Source organism: Giraffa tippelskirchi, chromosome 11, assembly GCF_054371585.1.
Source record: "Giraffa tippelskirchi isolate mGirTip1 chromosome 11, T2T-mGirTip1v1.2.pri, whole genome shotgun sequence".
Classification (NCBI taxonomy): domain Eukaryota; kingdom Metazoa; phylum Chordata; class Mammalia; order Artiodactyla; family Giraffidae; genus Giraffa; species Giraffa tippelskirchi.
Genome location: NC_137285.1, coordinates 102338582 through 102358838, shown reverse-complemented (window position 1 = coordinate 102358838; position 20257 = coordinate 102338582). Strand labels below are relative to the sequence as shown.

At 44.7% G+C, this 20257-nt stretch overlaps 1 protein-coding gene and 1 pseudogene across 1 annotated transcript; both read left to right on the top strand.

Moving 5' to 3' along the window:
- Positions 1–3034: 3034 nt before the first annotated feature.
- LOC145525243 (splicing factor 3B subunit 4 pseudogene) lies at positions 3035–11201 on the top strand (annotated as a pseudogene).
- Positions 11202–17461: 6260 nt separating this feature from the next.
- Positions 17462–19393, top strand: APOA5 (apolipoprotein A5). The gene is made up of 3 exons (XM_081546425.1): positions 17462–17513; positions 17646–17751; positions 18442–19393. The coding sequence occupies exons 1-3, from the start codon at positions 17465–17467 to the stop codon at positions 19391–19393; spliced, it is 1107 nt and encodes a 368-aa protein (XP_081402551.1). The 5' UTR covers positions 17462–17464.
- Positions 19394–20257: the final 864 nt, after the last annotated feature.

Genomic DNA, 20257 nt, shown 5'->3' with positions numbered 1-20257 from the left:
CTTTAATCAAGAGGCTCGTTACTTCTTCATTTTCTGCCATAAGGCTGGTGTCATCTGCATATCTGAGGTTATTGATATTTCCCCTGGCAATCTTGATTCCAGCTTGTGCTTCATCCAGCCCATAATTTCGCATGATGTACTCTGCATATAAGTTAAATAAGCAGGGTGACGATATACAGCCTTGACGTACTCCTGTTGTTCCATGTCCAGTTCTAACTGTTGCTTCCTGACCTGCATATAGATTTCTCAGGAGGCAGGTCAGGTGGTCTGGTATTCCTATCTCTTGAAGAATTTTCCACAGTTTGTTGTGATCCACACAGTCTAAGGTTTGGCATAGTCAATAAAGCAGAAATAGATGTTTTTCTGGAACTCTCTTGCTTTTTTGATAATCCAACAGATATTGGCAATTTGATCTCTGGTTGCTCTGCCTTCTCTAAATCCAGCTTGAACATCTGGAAGTTCATGTACTGTTGAAGCCTGGCTTGGAGAATTTTGAGCATTACTTTACTAGCGTGTGAGATGAGTGCAAATGTGTGGTAGTTTGAACATTCTTTGGCATTGCCTTTCTTTGGGATTGGAATGAAAACTGACCTTTTCCAGTCCTGTGGCTACTGCTGAGTCTTCCTGATTTGCTGGGATATTGAGTGCAGCACTTTCACAGCATCATCTTTTAGGATTTGAAATAGCTCAACTGGAATTCCATCACCTCCACTAGCTTTGTTAGTAGTGACGCTTCCCAAGGCCCACTTGACTTCACATTTCAGGATGTCTGGCTCTAGGTGAGTGATCACACCATCGTGGTTATCTGGGTCATGAAGATCTCTTTTTATAGTTCTTCTGTGTATTCTTGCCACCTCTTCTTAATATCTTCTGCTTCTGTTAGGTCCATACCATTTCTGTCCTTTACTGTGCCCATCTTTGCATGAGATGTTCCCTTGGTATCTCTAGTTTTCTTGAAGAGATCTCTAGTTTTTCCCATTCTATTGTTTCCCTCTATTTTTTTGCATTGATCACTGAGGAAGGCTTTCTTATCTCTCCTTGCTCTTCTCTGGAACTCTGCCTTCAAATGGGTTTATCTTTCCTTTTCTCCTTTGCCTTAACTTCTCTTCTCAGCTATTTATAAGGCCTCCTCAGACAACCATTTCGCCTTTTTGAATTTCTTTTTCTTGAGGATGGTCTTGAACACTGCCTCCTGTACAATGTCATGAGCCTCCATCCATAGTTCTTCAGGCACTCTGTCTATCAGATCTAATTCCTTGAATCATTTGTCACTTCCTCTGTCTAATTGTAAGGGATTTGATTTAGGTCTTACCTGAATGGTCTAGTGGTTTTCCCTACTTTCTTCAATTTAACTCTGAATTTTGCAATAAGGAGTTCATGATCTGAGCCACAGTCAGCTCCCAGGTGGAGGATGGTAACTTCAGGCTGAGCACGAGATTCCTGGAACACTGCCCTTGTTACCCTACCACCAACCAATCAGAAGAAAATCACATACCCCACAGCCCCTAACCCTTATTTTGCTTTTAAAAGCTTGTCCCCCAAAAGCATAGGGGATTTTGAGGTTCCTGAGCATGTGTCACACATTCTCCTAGCTTGGCTCTTGTGATAAATCTTTCTCTGCTCCAAACTCCAACGTTCCGTTTGTTTGGCCTCGCTGTGTGTCAGGCACAGGAACTGGCGTCCCATAATGTCTTTTTCTCTTTGTGGTCGCGCTCTGGTGTGGGTCTGTTTGTGACCACTGCACTAGGCACAAGAGAACTCAAAGGGCCCTTTCAATCTAGCAACGCATTTCCTTCGGTTCAGAGAAAATTTCCTGAGTAACTTCTTTGATAGTTTCCCTTATTCCATCTCTTACTGGAACTCTTATTGTCTGAAAGTTAGAGCTCCAGGATTGGTTCTCTCACATTCTAAATTTTCATCTTTACCAACTTTCTTTATCTTGTAATCCTCCTTTTGTGTTTTCGCTTATTTATTTTGATTTATTTTATTTCTGTAATGTTTTAAATTTCCAAGAGCTATTTTTACCCCCTGACCATCCATGTTGTCATTTAAAGAAAAACTCTATTCCTGTTTTATGGTTAAAATATCTCTTCTTACATCTCTCTGCATTTTTCCTTTTTTCTTTTCTTCTCTCTGTAAAGACTCTTTCTCTGTACATTGCTGCTTTCTACTTTTTATTTTGGCCCACATTCTTCATATGAGAGACTCTCTTTAGATGTACTATGATTCTTGACGGTCTGCTTGTAAGTGGGAAACTCTTACAGAGCTCATTGGGCATACTACAAAGCTCTAAAGTAAAACAGCCTGGTATTGGCATATGAAGAGGCAAACAAATAGAACAGAATGATGAGTCCAGGAGTAGGTCCAAGAACAAATGGAAATTTAGTATGTGAGAAACATTAGATCTTGATTAATGGGGAGACAGTATTGAAACAACTAAATAGCTATTTGGGAAAAGATAAAGTTGGATTCACTGCTCATACCATGCACTCCCAAAGCATGAAAAATAAATGAGATGAATAAACTTCAAACGCATGAGAGATCTAAATGAAAAGATGAAGCCATACAAGTACTAAAGAAAAAAAATAGGTGATTCACTTTATAACTTGAGAGTAGTGACATACTAATTATGACTTTAAATCCAAAAGCAGTGAATGAAAAGATTAATTATGGCTATACAAAAATAAAAATATTTTGCAGGACAAAAGATCAAATTTCTACCAATAAACAAAGTCAAAAGACACATGATAAACTAAAAGAAACTATTTTATGTGTATTGTAGTTTAAAGCAAATTAATGCATAAGAGAAAAAGGAATAAAACAATCTTTTAAAAGCAAGATCCTGCAGTTAAAAATTTGAATTAGAAGTATCTATATGAAGTCATCAATTTTTTCATAAATCTCCTACCTTTCATTAACTGTAAGAACTTACAAGCAAAGACAACCCAATGGCAATGAGCACACTATGCTAAGCACCAGAACCTGGCTCATAAATACCATTTTTCACTAAAACAAACTGAGTCCCCTTGCAGAAATGGCTGATCCAGATCTGGGGCAAACTAAGGACAAGGTGAGCTTGGGAAATTTAATTGCATCAGAAATCAAGGAAGCATTCAAAGTGTCAACCTGACTGGCTAAAGAATGCTCAGATAGCTGGTAAACATTATTTCTGGGTGTGTCTGTAGGGCTGTCTCTGAAAGAGACTAGCATTTGACCTGGTGGAGTAAATAAAGAAGATTTCCCTTCCCAATGTCGGTAGGCATCATCCAGTCTTTTTTTAAAAAAAATACTTATGCATTTATTTGACTGCACTGAGTCTTTGTTGTAGCACTCAGGATCTTTGATCTTAGTTGCAGCATGTGAGATCTAATTCCCTGACCAGGAATCAAACCAGGTCTCCCCCATTAGGGGCACAGAGTCTTAGCTACTGGACCACCAGAGAAGAGTCCATCATCCAATCATTGAAGGGTATGGATGAAACAAAAAAGCAGAGGAAGGGCAAATTCCATCTCTCTAATTGAGCTGGAACATTCACCTTCTCCAGCTCTTGTACATTGGAGCTCCTGGACTTCAAACTCTGACTGGGGATTAACACGATCAGCACCCCCACTCTACCTCCTTTTCTTGGGATTTTGAGTTCACCCCAGGGCTTACACCCTTGGCTCCCTTGGTTCTTGGACCTTTGAGCTTAGACCAGCTTCCCTGGATCTCCAGCTTACAGATAGAAAATTGTGGGATTTCTCAGCATCCCTGATAATAAATCTCTTTAGATATTGGTCCTTTTTCTCTAAAGAAACCTGACTTATAAATGGGATGTGTTAAAAGAACACAGGAGTAGCTTGAAAGGGCTCACACTAGCCAAATTTCTAAGAAGAGACTGAGCTTCAAATTTGGCTATACTGTATTGTAATGAGTGTGAATTGTCACAAAAATTGAAAAAGAAAATAATTCCCTGAGTCCAAAGTGACAACCAAAAGAAAAAGATAAAATTTAATTTATCACCATTGAGGAGAATATTTAAACATTTCCTTTGGGCTTCCCTTGTGGCTCAGCTGGTAAAGAATCCGCCTGCACTGTGGGAGGCCTGGGTTCAATCCCTGGGTTGGTAAGATCTCCTGGAGAAGGGAAAAGCTACCCACTTCAGTATTCTGGCCTGGAGAAGTGCATGGACTGTATAGTCCATGGGGTCGAAAAGAGTCGGACATGACTGAGTGACTTTCACTTTCTTCTATAAATTGATCAAAGGAAACAGTTAAGCATTTACCCTGATGTTCAGGAAGAACTGTAGTTCACCCCCATTGATAAGGGAGAGCTTTTCTTTATAGAATGTCAGCTAATACATGTAGAAGAAATGATAGAAAATCACCATTTTGCAGCTCTTCCAATAAAATAATCATTTCAAACAAAGATCTTAATGTATGCTAATTCATCAGGTTGCCAAGGAACAACAGAGTGCCAAGGGATCGTATGTTAATTACAAAGGAAAATAGCATGTCCTCACAACTAAGAGACCTCTTAGTCACCATCTTGACAAGTGATGAAACTTAGGATTACTAACAGTGGGACACCTGGACCCTGCATTTCTCCTGATGTGATATAATGTGAAGTTCCTGCTTTCTCTTTAGCACATTTTTGTCAGAAATACTTTGAACATAGCCTGAACATAACTGAGTCTTTAGTTGGATTCCAATTGATGGGAAATATAGAAGATAGAGAAACAAGGTTAATGACACTACAAAGAAACCATCAGACAGTTTAAGAATATGGGACATTCTATAAGACAACTGGCTTGGTCTTTTCAAATAGTCAACGTCATTTTTAAAAATGTGGGAATAATTTAGTGAAGACTAAAGAGTAGTGACAACCAGGGGCAATGCATGAAGCTTGACTGGATCTTCTTTTTTAATTTAATTTTTATTTTACATTAGAGTATAGTTAATTTACAATATTGTGTTGGTTTCAGATATATAGCAAACTGGTTCAGTTATCTGTGCTTTTTCAGATTTTTTCCCCATGTGCATAATTATAGAATATTGAGTAGAGTTCCCTGTTGACAGTAGGTCCTTGTTGATATCTATTTTATATATAGTAGGTATGTGTATGTTAATCCCCAAACCCTAACTTATCCCTCCCCCCACCTTGATTGGATCTTGATTGAGAAAATAATACAGCAAAAATAAAAAGCTTATTAAATGAAAAATGGGAAAATTTGAGCATAGACTGTATATCCAATGATATTATGGAATTATTATTAATTTTCCTGGCTATGATAAGAGTATCGTGGCTTTGTAGAAGAGTGTCCTTAATTTTTAGAGTATGCAAGCTGAAGTTGTCTAGAGGAAAAGCACATGCTACCTGCAATTTTCAAAGAGCTAAGCATACATATAAAATATATATATAGAGAGAGGAAGTCAACACGGCAAAATGTTAACAGTTACTGAGCCTATATGGAGAGTATTAGGGTGATCATTGTAGTGTTCTTTCAATTTTTCTATATGTTAGAAAAATTTCATGGTAAATTAGAAGAAATATATGAAGCTGATGTGAAGCCTTGAGTCAATGGGTAACTTTATAGTGTTTCATCTTGACCACAAAACCCCTCTAAAGTGTGTCTTTAGGCCTGTCAGGCGAGTGTATGCTCCTCGTCACAACAAAGAGTTGGAGCGACGGACATTAAAGCCCTCAGCGCGTCACAACTCTCAGGTCTTGGACAGACCATGTTATAGCTCTTAGACAAATCAGTGTTACAGCTCTATTTTATTTAGAAGATAGCAGGAGAATCCATCCTCGAAGCGTGAGGGCACGCACGCCGACCCAAAGACGCAAAGAGAAGAGAGTGGGGGAGCGCATAAGCGCGCAGGAGAGAGAGAGAGCACTTTGGCTCCTCTTTTTATATGTTTTTTGTCCTCCCCCTGGGCCTGCTCTATGCAAATTGGGCTTAGCCAGGAGTGCTGTTCTACCTGAAGTTCTCACTCTGATCCTCGGACCTTCATTTGACATTCCTTTGTTCCATTTTCGCGGGCTTTTCCCTTCCTTGTCTTTTAGCCACTGCCATTTTGGACTCCTGTTTCCTATTCTAACTACCTAACAGGCCTATTAATATTTTCTTGGCTTAGTCTAATTACACAGGGAGAATGTTCCAGTCTCTTTTCTGTTTAGGCAAACAGGCCAACATTTTGACCAAAAGGAAGGATAGTGTGAGGAGAGAGGAGTCTTATAACTCGATATATGAAGTTTTACTTAAATCTTCTGTTTTTAGGTATAGAAATCCTGGCCACAACAATATCTCGTTTTCCCCAGGCCAGAGACCTGCTCTTTCACTCTTTCCAGAGAATAAACCTCTGGCTTCCTGCTGCATTGGGGGAAGGACTGTAACCCAGCTGAAAAGAATCTGTGGCTGCTAACGACTGAGCTTTCGGGAGTTTAGTGATACAGATCTGGGGGTTTCCTGACCTTTCTCCACTGCTGCTTCAAAATCCATCTTCTCAGGTGCGTTCAGTTATTATCGTCTGACTACCTACAGGTCTTCCAGCTTCCAAAACTCCTTTTGTCTCTTATTCTCTTTGTGGGTTTATGTTTTTTTTTTTTTTTAAGTGCACTTCTGTGACATTTTATTGGGATTTGAGAAAAGAGCAGAGACTAATGCATGTAATCAATCCATCAGCCTTTACTGGAAGTCAATCTGATGTTCTTTAGCCTCTTTTTCCCATATGCTAGTTTGAAAGTTATCTCTTCTTTGTATTCTTTAATGGGTTGTCCTTGAAATTTTAATCTTTCTGTTTGACTTAACAAAGTCTAAAGATAATCAATATTCTTATCTTTTTTATGACTAATGCAAAGACTGCAGAAAGCTTTCACTTTGACCTCTCCTTTCCCACTTTCCACACTACTTTGGTCTAATATTTTCTTCGTTGTTTCCAACACCTCCTGTTAAGCAGTCCCTTCATTGATAACATTTATTGAAACTCCTTGCCATGTGACAAGTGGTGTTCTGAGCACTAGAAATACAGCAGTGAATAAGAGAGACAAAACTACTCATAAAAATGTTTTCAAAGAAATTTTATTTATTTACTTATTTATTTGGCTGTACCAGGTCTTAGTTGCAGTGTGTGGGATCTAGTTCCCTGACCAGGAATCGAACCTGGGCCTCCTGCATTGAGAACACAGAGTGTTAGCCACTGAACCACCAGGGAAGTCCCCAAAAATGTTTTATGTTAGGTTGAACTATATGAAATTTCCAATATTTTGCAAATTTTTAGTTATAAAAGACTCATTTCAAGTTGGTTAAATGTATATTTACATAAATACACGTAAAATCACTAACGCTTTTTTAATATACCTAAACAGTTACTAATTTCATTGTTTATTGCTTCCATGTTACCTGTATCCCATTCCTCTCTGGGTCTGTTTCCATTTCATATCCTGAGTAGTTCTTTTTAAAAACAGTTTTATTTATTTATGGCTATACCGGGTCTTCATTGCTTCATGGGCTTTTCTCTAGTTGTGGTGCACTGGTTTCTCATTGTGGTGGCTTCTCTTTTTGTGGAGCACAGACTTTAGGGCAAGTGGGCTTCAGGAGTTGTAGCACGTGGGCTCAGTAGTTGTAGCTCTTGGGCTCTAGACCACAGGCTCAGTAGTGGTGGCGTATGGGCTTAGTTGCTCTGCGGCGTGTGGGATCTTGCCAGATCAGGGATAAAATCCATGTCTCCTGAACTGGCAGGTATATTCTTTACATTGAGCCACCAGGGAAGTCCCTGAGTAGTTCTTTGAATGAAGATCTGTAAGTGATAAAAATCCTTCTCTGAAATTAACCTGTTACACTTGAATAACAGTTTACTTGAGTATGATTCTTAGTTGGCCATTCATTTACCTCAGTCCTTTGAAGATATATTGCTGATAAGCCAGCTGAGAGTTTAATAGTTTTCATTTGTAGATAATTAGTCTTTTCTCTTTGGCTGATTTTAAGATACTTTTCTTTGATATTCTGCAGATTCACTAAAACGTGTCTTGATTTGTATTTGTTTTAATTTAATTTTAATCCTACTCAAGACTCAAGTTGCTTCTTATATATGATGATTCAGGTCACATCTTCAATTTTCAAAATTTCTCAGTCATCATCTTTTGAATATTGCCTGTTCTGTTATCTCTGCAGAAATCCTAGTAGGAATATACTGGGCCTTCAAACTCTGTTCTTCATGTCTCTTAGTATTTATTTAGTTTTGGCTGCTCTGGGTCTTGGTTGCTGCACACAGTCTTGCTCTAGGTGCAGAGGGTAGGGACTACTCTCTCCTGGTGGTATGAGGGCTTCTCATTGTGGTGGCTTCTCTTGCTATGAAGCATGGGCTCCAGGGTATGTAGGCTTCAGTTGTTGCGATTCATAGGCTGCAGAGCACAGGCTCAGTAGTTGTGGCATATGGGCTTAGTTGCCCCACGGCATGTGGGATCTCTCCGGACCAAGGATCGAACCCATATACCCTGCCTTGCAAGGTGGATTCTTATCCACTGTACCACCAAGGAAGTCCAAGAACAAGGTACCTTTTCATCTTTATAAATATACATTAAAACTTTTTGTTACTCTACATCCAGGTTATGTTGTCAATTATTGGGCTGGAAAAAAAAACCAGATGGCTAACTCTCTTCCAAAAATGTAGCTGTCTGTGAAACCCAGCTAGCCCTGGTGGCTCAGGCAGTAAAGAATCTGCCTGCAATACGGGAGGCCTGGGTTCAGTCCCTGGGTTGGGAGGATCCCCTGGAGCAGGGAATGGCAACCCACTCCAGTATCTTGCCCGGAGAATTCCATGGACAGAGGAGCCTGGCAGGTGCAGTTCATGGGGTCACAAAGAGTCGGACACAACTGAGTGACTAAGCACACAGACACTATGCAACAGGAAACAGTGAAGACAAGGAAGCTTAAACAAGTTTTGTGGAAATAATCTGGTTCAAGACACTTCATAGTGTTATCTGACTCTCCTTGTTGTATTATCAAAATATCTGGTTGTCCCACTATTTCATGATGTTAAATTTAATCACTTGTTTAAGATGATCCACCAGATTTCTCCACTACAAAAGTAAAGTTTACTGACTGATACATAATCTGTGGGGAAGGCATGTATGCATTCCTTTCCTCAATAATGTTTCATTTAATGGTTTTAGCATTTATTGATGAACCTTGCCTGAATCAAATATTCCCTGAGGGTTGCAAAATAGCAATTTAGGAAAATTACATCATTCCATTCGCATGTATTAGCTGTTCTCTTCTATAAGTAAGAGCTTTTATGGTATTGGGTTTTGAATCCAAAGACCTGAACAAAAACGTTTAACCTGAATCTAATGATGAGGAAATTAGTTAAATTCATATCATCTTCTCTGGACTCTTCAAAAGAAGTCAGTGTATGGGCTGGTGAATACTGTTCTTAATGTAAAGATATGACAGAGACATAACAACCTGAGGAAGTGTGTTGGATCCTGAATTTTAAAAAAAAGACAGAGAGAGAGAAAACAGCTATAAAAGCCATTTTGAGAAAACTGGGAAAACTTGAATATATGGTATACATGAGATGATGTTGAAGAATTATGTTAATCTTCATAGGTGTGATAGTGGTATTCTGTTTATGTCCAGTGTCCTTATTCTTAGGAGATATATGTTGAAGTATTCAGGGTGAAGTGTCACTCCATCTACAATTATTTAAACTGGTTCCTAGGGACTTCCCTGGTGGTCCAGTGGTTAAGATTTTACGTTTCAATGCAGGGAATGTTGGTTCAATCCCTGGTCAGGAAGATAAAATCCCACATACCTTGCAGGCAAAAAATCAAAATATAAAACAGAAGCAATATTGTATCAAATTCAATAAAGACTTTAAAAATGGTTTATATATTAAAAAAAAAAACTTAAAAAAATTGAAATGGGAGACAGCGGAAGCTTTTCCACCATGGCCACTAGGCTGATCTCTGTCCAAGTGGAACCAGGATGCCGCGTGGGGGGCCTTGATGAGAAGGTTAGTAAACCACTGCTGTGGGAACTATCTCTCCAGGCAAGGCCAGTAGTCAACATCCACATGCCAAAGGATAGAGTCACTGGTCAGCACCAAGGCTATGGTTTTGTGGAATTCTTAAGTGAGGAAGATGCTGACTCTGCCATAAAGATCATGAACGTGATCAAACTCTATGGGAAGCCAATACAGGTGAACAAGGCATCAGCTCACAACAAGAACTTGGATGTGGGGGCCAACATTTTCATTGGGAACCTAGACCCAAAGATCCATGAGAAGTTGCTTTATGATACTTTAAGTGCCTATGGGTTCATCTTGCAAACTCCCAAGATTATGTGGGACCCTGACATAGGCAACTCCAAAGGTTATGCCTTTATTAGTTTAGTTTCATTCAATGCTTTGGATGCAGTGATTGAGCCATGAATGGGCAGTACCTCTATAACCTCCCCATCACCGTGGAAGGACACAAGAAGGAGTCCAAGGGCGAGTGCCATGGCTCAGCAGCTGAATGACTTGTGGCAGCACAGACCCACTCTCCCAGGTTGACCACCCTCATCAGCTATTTGCCCATGCACCCCCTCCACCCTCTGCACCCAATCTTGTGGTATAATCTTTGGAATCTGGGCTTCCTCTCCATGCATGCCTCCTCCTGGCTCCGTCCCACTCCCATAACCACCTCCTGTAACCCTTCCACTTAGGATACCCCCAGCCATGCCCCCACCAGCTATACCTCCTGGGGCTGGAGGACATGGCCCCCCACTAGCGGGAACCCCAGGGACTGGACCTCCTGGACACAGACATTCACATCCTCACCCATTCCCACTAGGTGGGATGCTCCATCTAGAGATGTCTCAGATGCAGCTGGCCCACCATAGCCCTCATGGCTTGGGGCAGCCCCACGCTGGGCCTCCTGGCTCTAGGGGGCAGCCACCACCCCAACCACCACTTGGAATACCTCACCCTGGACATCTTCGCAGGGGCATGCCCCGCCCCCGCCGAGGGCCTCTGTTTGGCTCTATCGTGGGTCCCCCAGGTCCTATGCCTCCACATGGTATGCATGGACCTCCTCCACTGATGCCTTCTCATGGATACACTGGCCCTCCCTGACCTCCACCCTATGGCTACCAGTGGGGGCTGTTGCCTCCACCCAGACCCACTCCCTGGCCTCCAGTTCCCCCTTGAGGCCCACTTCGAGGCCTTTTCCCTCAGTGATTTCTCATTGTCTTCCTTGTATTATAGCCTCCCAACATCTGTTTACTTCCTTGGACCAATCAGAGTTGCTATAGCACTGAGGGGCTAAGGCACTAATCCCTCGCAGGCCTTTCTTTTGTAAATGTAATTTTTTTCACAGGAGGTTTTATTTATTTATTTTTTCTATGTTGGCCCTATGTGTTTTGCAAATACACAGAGAAAATAAAATAAAATAAAATAAAATGGTTGCATACACACATATGTGTACACCTAACATGTACACACATATACAAATATCTCCAACTGACCCAAACATTTTAAAAACTAAAACTCTAAGATATCATCAAACAGGGAAGCATGGTGTGTCTTGCATCTACTTAGTGTATTATTCTAGGTTCGGTCAGAAAAACAGAAGTCACTCAGTTTTTCAAGTGTGAAAGGCTACATTGTAGAAAATTAAAGGTTGATAAAACTGTTGGAAGGGCTGAAGGAGTGACCATCTCAGTTAGTTCCTGAAGGAGTGATTCTCAAAAACTTACCTGTAAGTGACGGAAAGTGAAAGTGAAAGTGAAAGTTGCTCAGTGGTGTCCAACTCTTTGTGATCCCATGGACTAGTCCATGGAATTCTCTAGGCTAGAATACTGGAGTGGGTAGCCTTTCCCTTCTCCAGGGGATCTTCCCAACCCAGAGATCGAACCCAGGTCTCCCTCAGGATTCATTACCAGCTGAGCCACAAGGGAAGCCCAAGTATACTGGAGTGGGTAGCCTATCCCTCCTCCAGCGGATATTCCCAACCCAGGAATTGAACTGGGGTCTCCTGCATTCATTGCAGGCAGATTCTTTACCAACTGAGCTATCAGGGAAGCCTCTACAAATGGGAAGCTCACCTAATTATCTTAGTTTGCAAAACCAATGAGAGTGATTCTTAAGAAAGTCACCCAGGGGGCTATCCTGGTGGTCCAGTGGTTAAGAATCCGTCTGCCAATGCAGGAAACATAGGATTGATCCCTGTTCTGGAAACTAACATCCCACATGCCTCAAGCCTGTGTGTCACAAATACTGAGCTTGGGCACCTTGGAACCCATTATCTGCAACAAGAGAAGTAACCGCCATGAGAAACCCGAGCACCGCAACTAGAGAGAAGTCCCTGCTTGCTGCAACAAGAGAAAGCCTGTACACAGGAACAAAGGGCCCATGTGCTGCAACAAAGATTCACCACAGTTCAGTTCATTCGCTCAGTCTTGTCCAACTCTTTGCGACCCCATGAATCGCAGCACACCAGGCCTCCCTGTCCATCACCAACTCCCGGAGTTTACCCAAACTCATGTCCATTGCATCGGTGATGCCATCCAGCCATCTCATCCTCTGTCGTACCCTTCTCCTCCTGCCCCCAATCCTTCCCAGAATTAGGGTCTTTTCCAATGAGTCAACTCTTTGCATGAGGTGGCCAAAGTATTGGAGTTTCAGCTTCAACATCAGTCCTTCCAATGAACACCCAGGACTGATCTCCTTTAGGATGGACTGGTTGGATCTCCTTGCAGTCAAGGGACTCCCAAGAGTCTTCTCCAACACCACAGTTCAAAAGCATCAATTCTTCGGTGCTCAGCTTTCTTCACAGTCCAACTCTCACATCCACACATGACTACTGGAAAAACCATAGCCTTGACTAGACGGACCTTTGTTGACAAAGTAATGTCTCAGCTTTTAATATGTTGTCTAGGTTGGTCATAGCTTTTCTTCCAAGGAGCAAGCGTCTTTTGATTTCTTTTATGGCTGCGGTCACCATCTGTAGTGATTTTGGAGCCCAAGAAAATAGTCTCTCACTTTTCCATTGTTTCCCCATGTATTTGCCATGAAGTGATGGGACCGGATGCCATGATCTTCATTTTTTGAATGTTGAGTTTTAAGCCAACTTTTTCACTCTCCTCTCGCTTTCATCAAGAAGCTCGTTAGTTCTTCTTTGCTTTCTGCCACAACAGTGGTGTCGTCTGCATATCTGGGGTTATTAATATTTCTCCTGGAAATCTTGATTCCAGCTTGTGCTTCATCTAGCTAGACATTTCTCATGATGTACTCTGCATAGAAATGAAATAAGCAGGGAGACAATATACAGCCTTGATGTACACCTTTCCCAATTTTGAACCAGTCTTTTGTTCCATGTCTGGTTCTACCTGTTGCTTCATGACCTGCATACAGATTTCTCAGGAGATAGGAAAGGTATTCCCATCTCTTGAAGAATTTTCCACAGTTTGTTGTGATCCACAGTCAAAGGCTTTGACATAGTGAATGAAGCAGAAGTAGATGTTTTTCTGGAATTGTCTTGCTTTTTCTATGATCCAGTGGATGTTGGCAATTTGATCTCTGGTTCCTCTGCCTTTTCTAAATCCAGTGAAATCTGGAAGTTCATGGTTCACATACTGTTGAAGCCTAGCTTGGAGAATTTTCAATTGCCTAGCTTGGAGAATTTTCAGTATTACTTTGCTAGCATGTGAGATGAGTGCAATTGTGAGGTAGTTTGAACATTCTGTGGCATTGCCTTTCTTTGGGATTGCAATGAAAACTGACATTTTCCAGTCCTGTGGCCACTGCTGAGTTTTCCAAATTTGCTGGTATATTGAGAGCAGCACTTTTACAGCATCAGCTTTTAGGATTTGAAATAGCTCAGCTGGAATTCCATTAGATCCACTAGCTTTGTTCACAGTATACTTCCTAAGGCCCACTTGACATCCCATTCTAGGATGTGTGGCTCTAGGTGAGTGATCACACCATTGAGGTTATCAGGGTCATGAAGATCTTTTTTTGTATAGTTCTTCTGTGTATTCTTGCCACCTTTTATAGCATAGCCTCAGCAAAAAGCACTAGAGTACCAGAAAGGATTTTTTAAAAATATTGTGGTAATTGACACATACACACTACCATATGTAAAATAGATAACTAATAAAAACCTACTGTATAGCACAAGGAACTCTACTCAATACTCTGTGATGACCTATATGGGAATAAAATCTAAAGAAGAGTGGTATATGTGTGTTCATTCCTCCCTCCCTCAGTCCCTGATAACCTCTGATCTACTTTCTGTCTCTGCGTTTGGCTATTCTAGGTACCATGTATAAGTGGAATCACACAAGATCTGTCCTTTTGTCTGGCTTGTTTCACTTAGCATAGTGTTGTCAAGATCGATCCATGTTTGTAGCACGTACCAGAATTAATTCCCTTTTAAGGATAAACAATATTCCCTTGTATATATGTATATAGCATATTTTGTTTAACTGTTCCTGTTCATCTGTTGAATGGATACAAGTTATGCAGTCATCTACCTGCTTGCCCAGGAACCTGGGAAACATCTGGATCCCTTCCTCTCATTCACCTCTTTCATCCAACCCGTCAGTAGGTACTATCATTTCACTACTTCAGTTCCTTCAAATATATTATCTCCTACCAATCCTCACTTCCATGCCTGAGTTCAGAAAGTTCATCATCTCTCAGGTTACTCAAAACAGCCTCTAAACAGTCTCCTCACCTTCTGTCTTCCAGCCTTCCAGAGTGATCTTTCCACCACGTAACCTTCAGTGACCGCTTGCACAAGGCCCTTCATAACCAGCTTCGGGTCTCCTTACCCTTTCTGCCCCATCCCATGCTGTCCTGAGCTATCAGAGATAAACACCTGGGTTCCAATTCTGGCTGCATCTCTTACTGGGTGATGATGGACACTCATTTAGTATCCCTAAACCTTAGCTCCTTAATCAATTGAATAAATGAATTCAATCACTCAGTTTTATGTATTATGTGATGTGCCAAACATAATAGGAGGACATGAAGATGAATTAGACAAAGTCTCTGTACTCAGAGAAATCTCATATATGTCAACAAACCATTGCACTGCAGGATAGTAAGTGCTATACTCCAGGAATATACAAAATATTCCATGGTTAGTATGGAATTGTCTGTCTCCAGAGAAGGGTGAGGGCAGAAGAGGGCATTTAGAGTGATATTGGAGCTGTGCAGCAGAGCCTACTCTTGTCCTCCTGAAAGCATTTTTCTCTTCTTCCTGAATAATACAACTCTTTCCCAGCTGGAAATACAGCCATCCAGAATAAAGACTACATTTCCCATTCTCCTTTTTAGCTAAGTATAGCCACATGACTATGTTCTGACCAATGGGATGTCATTAAAAGTGGTAAGAACAATTTCTGGGATGTGTCTTTAAAGGGAAGGAACATGTCCTTCCTGCTGGCTGGGAGGTAGACTTGATGGCTGGAGCTGAAGCTGCTGAAACTTGGACATGAGCTTTTGTTGAAGATGATAATGCAACAAGACAGAAGGAGGTTTAGTTGGTTTATGTTTTACATGGGAGACAAATAGAAATCCATTGTGTTTAAACTATTTGTTTTCTCCTTTTTTTGGTCATTTGCAGCTGAGCCTAACCTTAACTAATACAAACTAACACTGAAAAAAATGGATATAAGTTCACCAAGGGATATTTCAAACAGAAGGAATGGCAGGTGCAAATGCTTAGTGTCCTGAAAGAGGTGGTATGCTCAGGGAATGCTAAGGGTTTGTGTAGCAGAAGAAAAGGCTGGAGGTGGGTTGGGAACAGCCGCAGCAGAGAAGACTGCATAGGTAGGATTGTGGCAGGGAGACCTGCCGGGGGCTACAAATGTGGTCCAGGTAAGAGGTGAGTGGGCAGTGATGCAACCAGTGGTGGAAATGGAGGAGAAGAGATCAATTCAAGATACATCTACAGGGCTTCCCTGGTGGCTCAGTTGTAAAAAATCTGCCTGCCAATGCAGTAGACATGGGTTCGAGCCCTGGTCCGAGAGGATCCCAAATGCTACGGAGCACCTAAAGCTTGTGCACCCCCTCCAAGAGAAGCCACCGCAATGAGAAGCTCATGCACCACAACTAGAGAGTAGCCCCTGCTCGCTGCAACTAGAGAAAAGCCTGCACAGCAACAAAGGCCCGGCACAACCATAAACAGATACAAATTTTTAAAAGAAAGATACATTTAGAAGCAACAGGAGTTTATGAAGGTATGTGTTTAAGTACACGGAGTGGGCATGTCATCAGAGGAAGTCTGGGCTTTTTGGCTTCTCTTCCTCAGGGGCCCTGTGGGTAGGATTCAGCTTTTCCCCACAGGGAGAATCCTCTTCTTGCTCCCACTCTTTGGGCCCAATGTCCCCTGGCCCAGGTGCCTCTCACTACATCTGACTCCCCCAGCTTGTCTCAGGATTATTTCATAAAGTGGGAGGTGGATGGGTCTTCAAGCCTACTGATGCTGGCTCTTCCAGGCTGTCTGAGTAGCCCCTGGTAGAGCTGTCAAGGGCTGCTCAGTTTCAGGCTGGCAGCTAGACACTGTCCCTGTCTGTCTGGGGATACAGTGCTTCTGGGCAGTTGAGTAAGAGCAGGGCCCTCAGCAACAGACAGGCTTGTCTCTATCAGTGGGCCAGCCAGCAGGTCTGCAGGAAGGTTGGAGGTCATGGGTTTAGGGGGAACTGCATGAGGAATTCAGGCCCACTCCTTGTAAAACTTTCCAGAAAGCATTTTTCTACTGGGGAAGCACCCAGATACTAGGACACTTCTTAACCCCCTAGGTGCCAGAAAAGGGCAGGAGGTAAGCATGGGGAGGCAGCTGAGGTCATCCCTCTTTGAACCTCCACGTGGTATTTACTCAGAGCGATTGTTGCCAGAGGCCCAGGCCCTGGACTATAAAGCGGAATGTCTGCTCTCTGTGCCCAGAACTGAGCAGGTGAGCAGCCGGGGCAGAGGGACGTGGGTGGGTGTCCTAAGGGAGGGGATTGAGCAGAGCTCGGGGTGGGGACTAAGAACTAAGGACCTCCTCTTGGAGCACTGTGGCAGAATTTCTTCTCCCCCCCCACCCCTCAACCTCATCCCAGGATACCTCAGTTTTCCCAACAGTGAAATGGGGGCAGGAATAAGTGAGCAGGGGAATGGGGGCAGAAGTGGCTGACGGAGCTGCTCCTGGGGTCTGGGGGCAGTGGATGGGAGGGAAATTTTACTAAGCAGTTTGAGCTCCACACTCTGTATGATCTGATGAGATGAAAAAGGAGCACCCCACCCCATCCCAGGAAGACATCCTTTCCCTTGCAGCCACGTTCAACTAGGTCATTCCTTTTGAGCCCTGACAGCTTGTGCTCCCTACACCCCAGGGAAGGGTTAACAGATTTGGGGGCAGGGTCCCCTGGGGCAAGTCCCCTGGGAAGTGTCCCATCTTTGTTTTTTCAATCGTGTCAGGCCTCCATTCACCTTTCTTCTCAGAGAACATTATGGCAAGCATGGCTGCAGTTCTGACCTGGGCTCTGGCCCTCCTCTCAGGTGAGTCTCCAACACTGACTTCTCTGTGGAGGTGTGGGTGGACTGTTCTCCCTGGAGGTGTGGGTGAACTGAGGGGTTTCTCCACTCTGAGGGAGGAAACCCAGCCCCTGTTTACCCCCTCCCTCTTCACAGTGCTTTCAGCCACGGAAGCACGGAAAGGCTTCTGGGGCTACTTCAGCCAGAGCAGCGGGGACAAAGGCAAGGTGGAACAGCAGCAGAAGCTGGCACGAGAGCCTGCGTGAGTGGCCAGGGCAAGGGGTGCAGGAGAAGGGAGAAGACACCAGAGGGTGGGATGGCTGCTGCTGCCCCATTCCTCAACCTCCCATTACTCCCTGGAAAGAGAACATGCCTGCTAAGTTATGTGCGACTCTTTGTGATCCTATGGACCATAGCCCGCCAGGCTCTTCTGTCCATGGGATTCTCCAGGCAAGAATACTGGAGAGGGTTGCTGTGCCCTCCTCCAAGGGATCTTCCCCACCCAGGGATCGAACCCATGTCTTTTACATCTCCTACAGTGGCAGGCGGGTTCATTACCACTAGCGCCACCTGGGAAGAGAACAAAGAGGTGCTAGTTCTGCCGGCTATCCTGGCGGTCCTGGGCTGTTTGGCACCCTCTGCCGGCAGCCGCCTCTGATTTCTCTATATCTGCTGCCTCCATGCCCGCTGGAACGTGGGACCAGGGAGCAGGGGAGGGGAGCGAGTCCAGGTGCCTCTGTGCACAAGGAATTGAGCAGTGTTGATCTGGACATGTGTTGTCCAGATCGGTGTTGATCTGTGCCACATTTGTAATTCCTGCCTTAGGAGTTGCTGTTGGCTTGGGACCACCGCCCTGCATCCCTGGTTTCCCCAGAGGATCAGTGAGCGATGTCTGGAGCAGAGGTGAGTGAGCTAGCCGACTGATGGCTCGATTGTCTGTCCCCTCCCCCAGGAGCCTGAAAGACAGACTTGAGCCAGACCTCAGCGATATGGACAAGTTCCTGGAAAAGCTGGGCCCTCTGAACGGGCAGGGGAGGGAGCCTCCTGGGCTCCCACGCGACCCGGTGGGCATGTGGCAGCAGCTGCAGGAGGAGCTGGAGGAGGTGCGGGCGCGTCTGGAGCCCTACATGGCGGAGGTGCACGAGCGCGTGGGCTGGAACCTGGAGGGGCTGCGGCGGCAGTTGCAGCCCTACACGGTGGAACTGATGGAGCAGGTGGCCCTGCGCGTGCACGAGCTGCAGGAGCAGTTGCGCGTGGTCGGAGAGGGCACCAAGGCCCAGTTGCTGGGGGGCGTGGACGAGGCGCGGGGCCTGCTGCAGGAGCTGCAGAACCGCGTCGTGCACCACACCGGCCGCGTCAAGGCGCTCTTCCACCCCTACGCTGAGCGCCTGGTATCCGGCATCGGGCACCACGTGCAGGAGCTGCACCGCAGCGTGGCGCCGCACGCCATCGCCAGCCCCGCACGCCTCAGCCGCTGCGTGCAGATGCTCTCGCGCAAGCTCACGCTCAAGGCCAAGGCCCTGCACGAGCGCATCCAGCAGAACCTAGACCAGCTGCGCGAGGAGCTCAGCGCCTTTGCTGGCGCCCGCGCTGACGATGCGGAGGAAGCGGCTCAACCGGATCCCCAGGTACTGTCCCAGGAGGTGCGCCAACGACTCCAGGCTTTCCGCCACGACACCTTCCGGCAGATTGCTGCCTTCACTCACGCCATTGACCGAGAGACTGAGCAGGTCCAGCAGCAGCTGGCGCTGCCTCCGCCAGGCCACAGTGCCTTTGCTCCGGAGTTCCTCCAAGACGACAGAGGCAAGGCCCGGGGTGAGCTGCAGGCCCGCCTCGACGACCTGTGGGAAGACATCAACTACAGCCTTCGTGACCATAGTCCGGGCCATCGGGGAGAGCCCTGAGGGTCTACTTGTCAACGCGTGCTCTGGGGAGCCCGCGATCTGAGCCTCTAACAAGATGCTATGTGCGTGTCAGAGGCCAGTTGGGCAGAGGGTGGAGGGTCCTGCACAGGATAGCTGAGGCCACCCAAAGGGCTGTCATCCTAGGCCGTGGGGCCTCTTGCAATTCCCCCATCCGGATGCATTACATTCACCAGGCTTTGCAAACCCGGCTTCCCGTGCTCATTTGGGAATCCTCCTGAGATGCTCATTCTGGGGTCACGAGAGAGGGCAGAAAAGAGACACTCTATGTAAGAGCTCATGACCTGCAAGCCTGTTGCCATGGTGCTGGAGGCCTGTGTCTCTTTATCCCAGGGTCTGGCTCTGATCACTTCTGGCCACCTGGTGGCCACAACTACAGCTGGTCCACAAAGAGGAGCTCTTTTCTCCCCAGGGCTGTCATGACAGCTTCTGCTGGAGGAAGAGAAGGGAGAAAGAGAAGATGACGAGGGGAACTTGTGATGGGGTGTGTGTGTGTGTATCTCTGCTGACTGATGCTGGTGGGAACAAATGGTGTGGGTTGTGATGGGAGGGAGCTGAGCCTGGATTTCCTGACATAACACTACATCTAAACAGTCCTTCAAGCCCTCCAAACTGTGGGGGCTTCTTAAACTCTCTGGGGAGCCTACTGTGTGCCCTCCCCATCTCTGGCCCCTCCCTCCTGACTTCCAGGTGGAAGCCTAGACTTCTGACACAGTGAAATAGATGCTTATTATGATGGAAGCTTATTTGCCTGGTGTGACTCTCATTTGGACTATGTCTGAAAGCAGTGGCCTCACCATTATCACCAAAGCACTCCATCACCCTCTCCAGTCCACTACTCTTTCT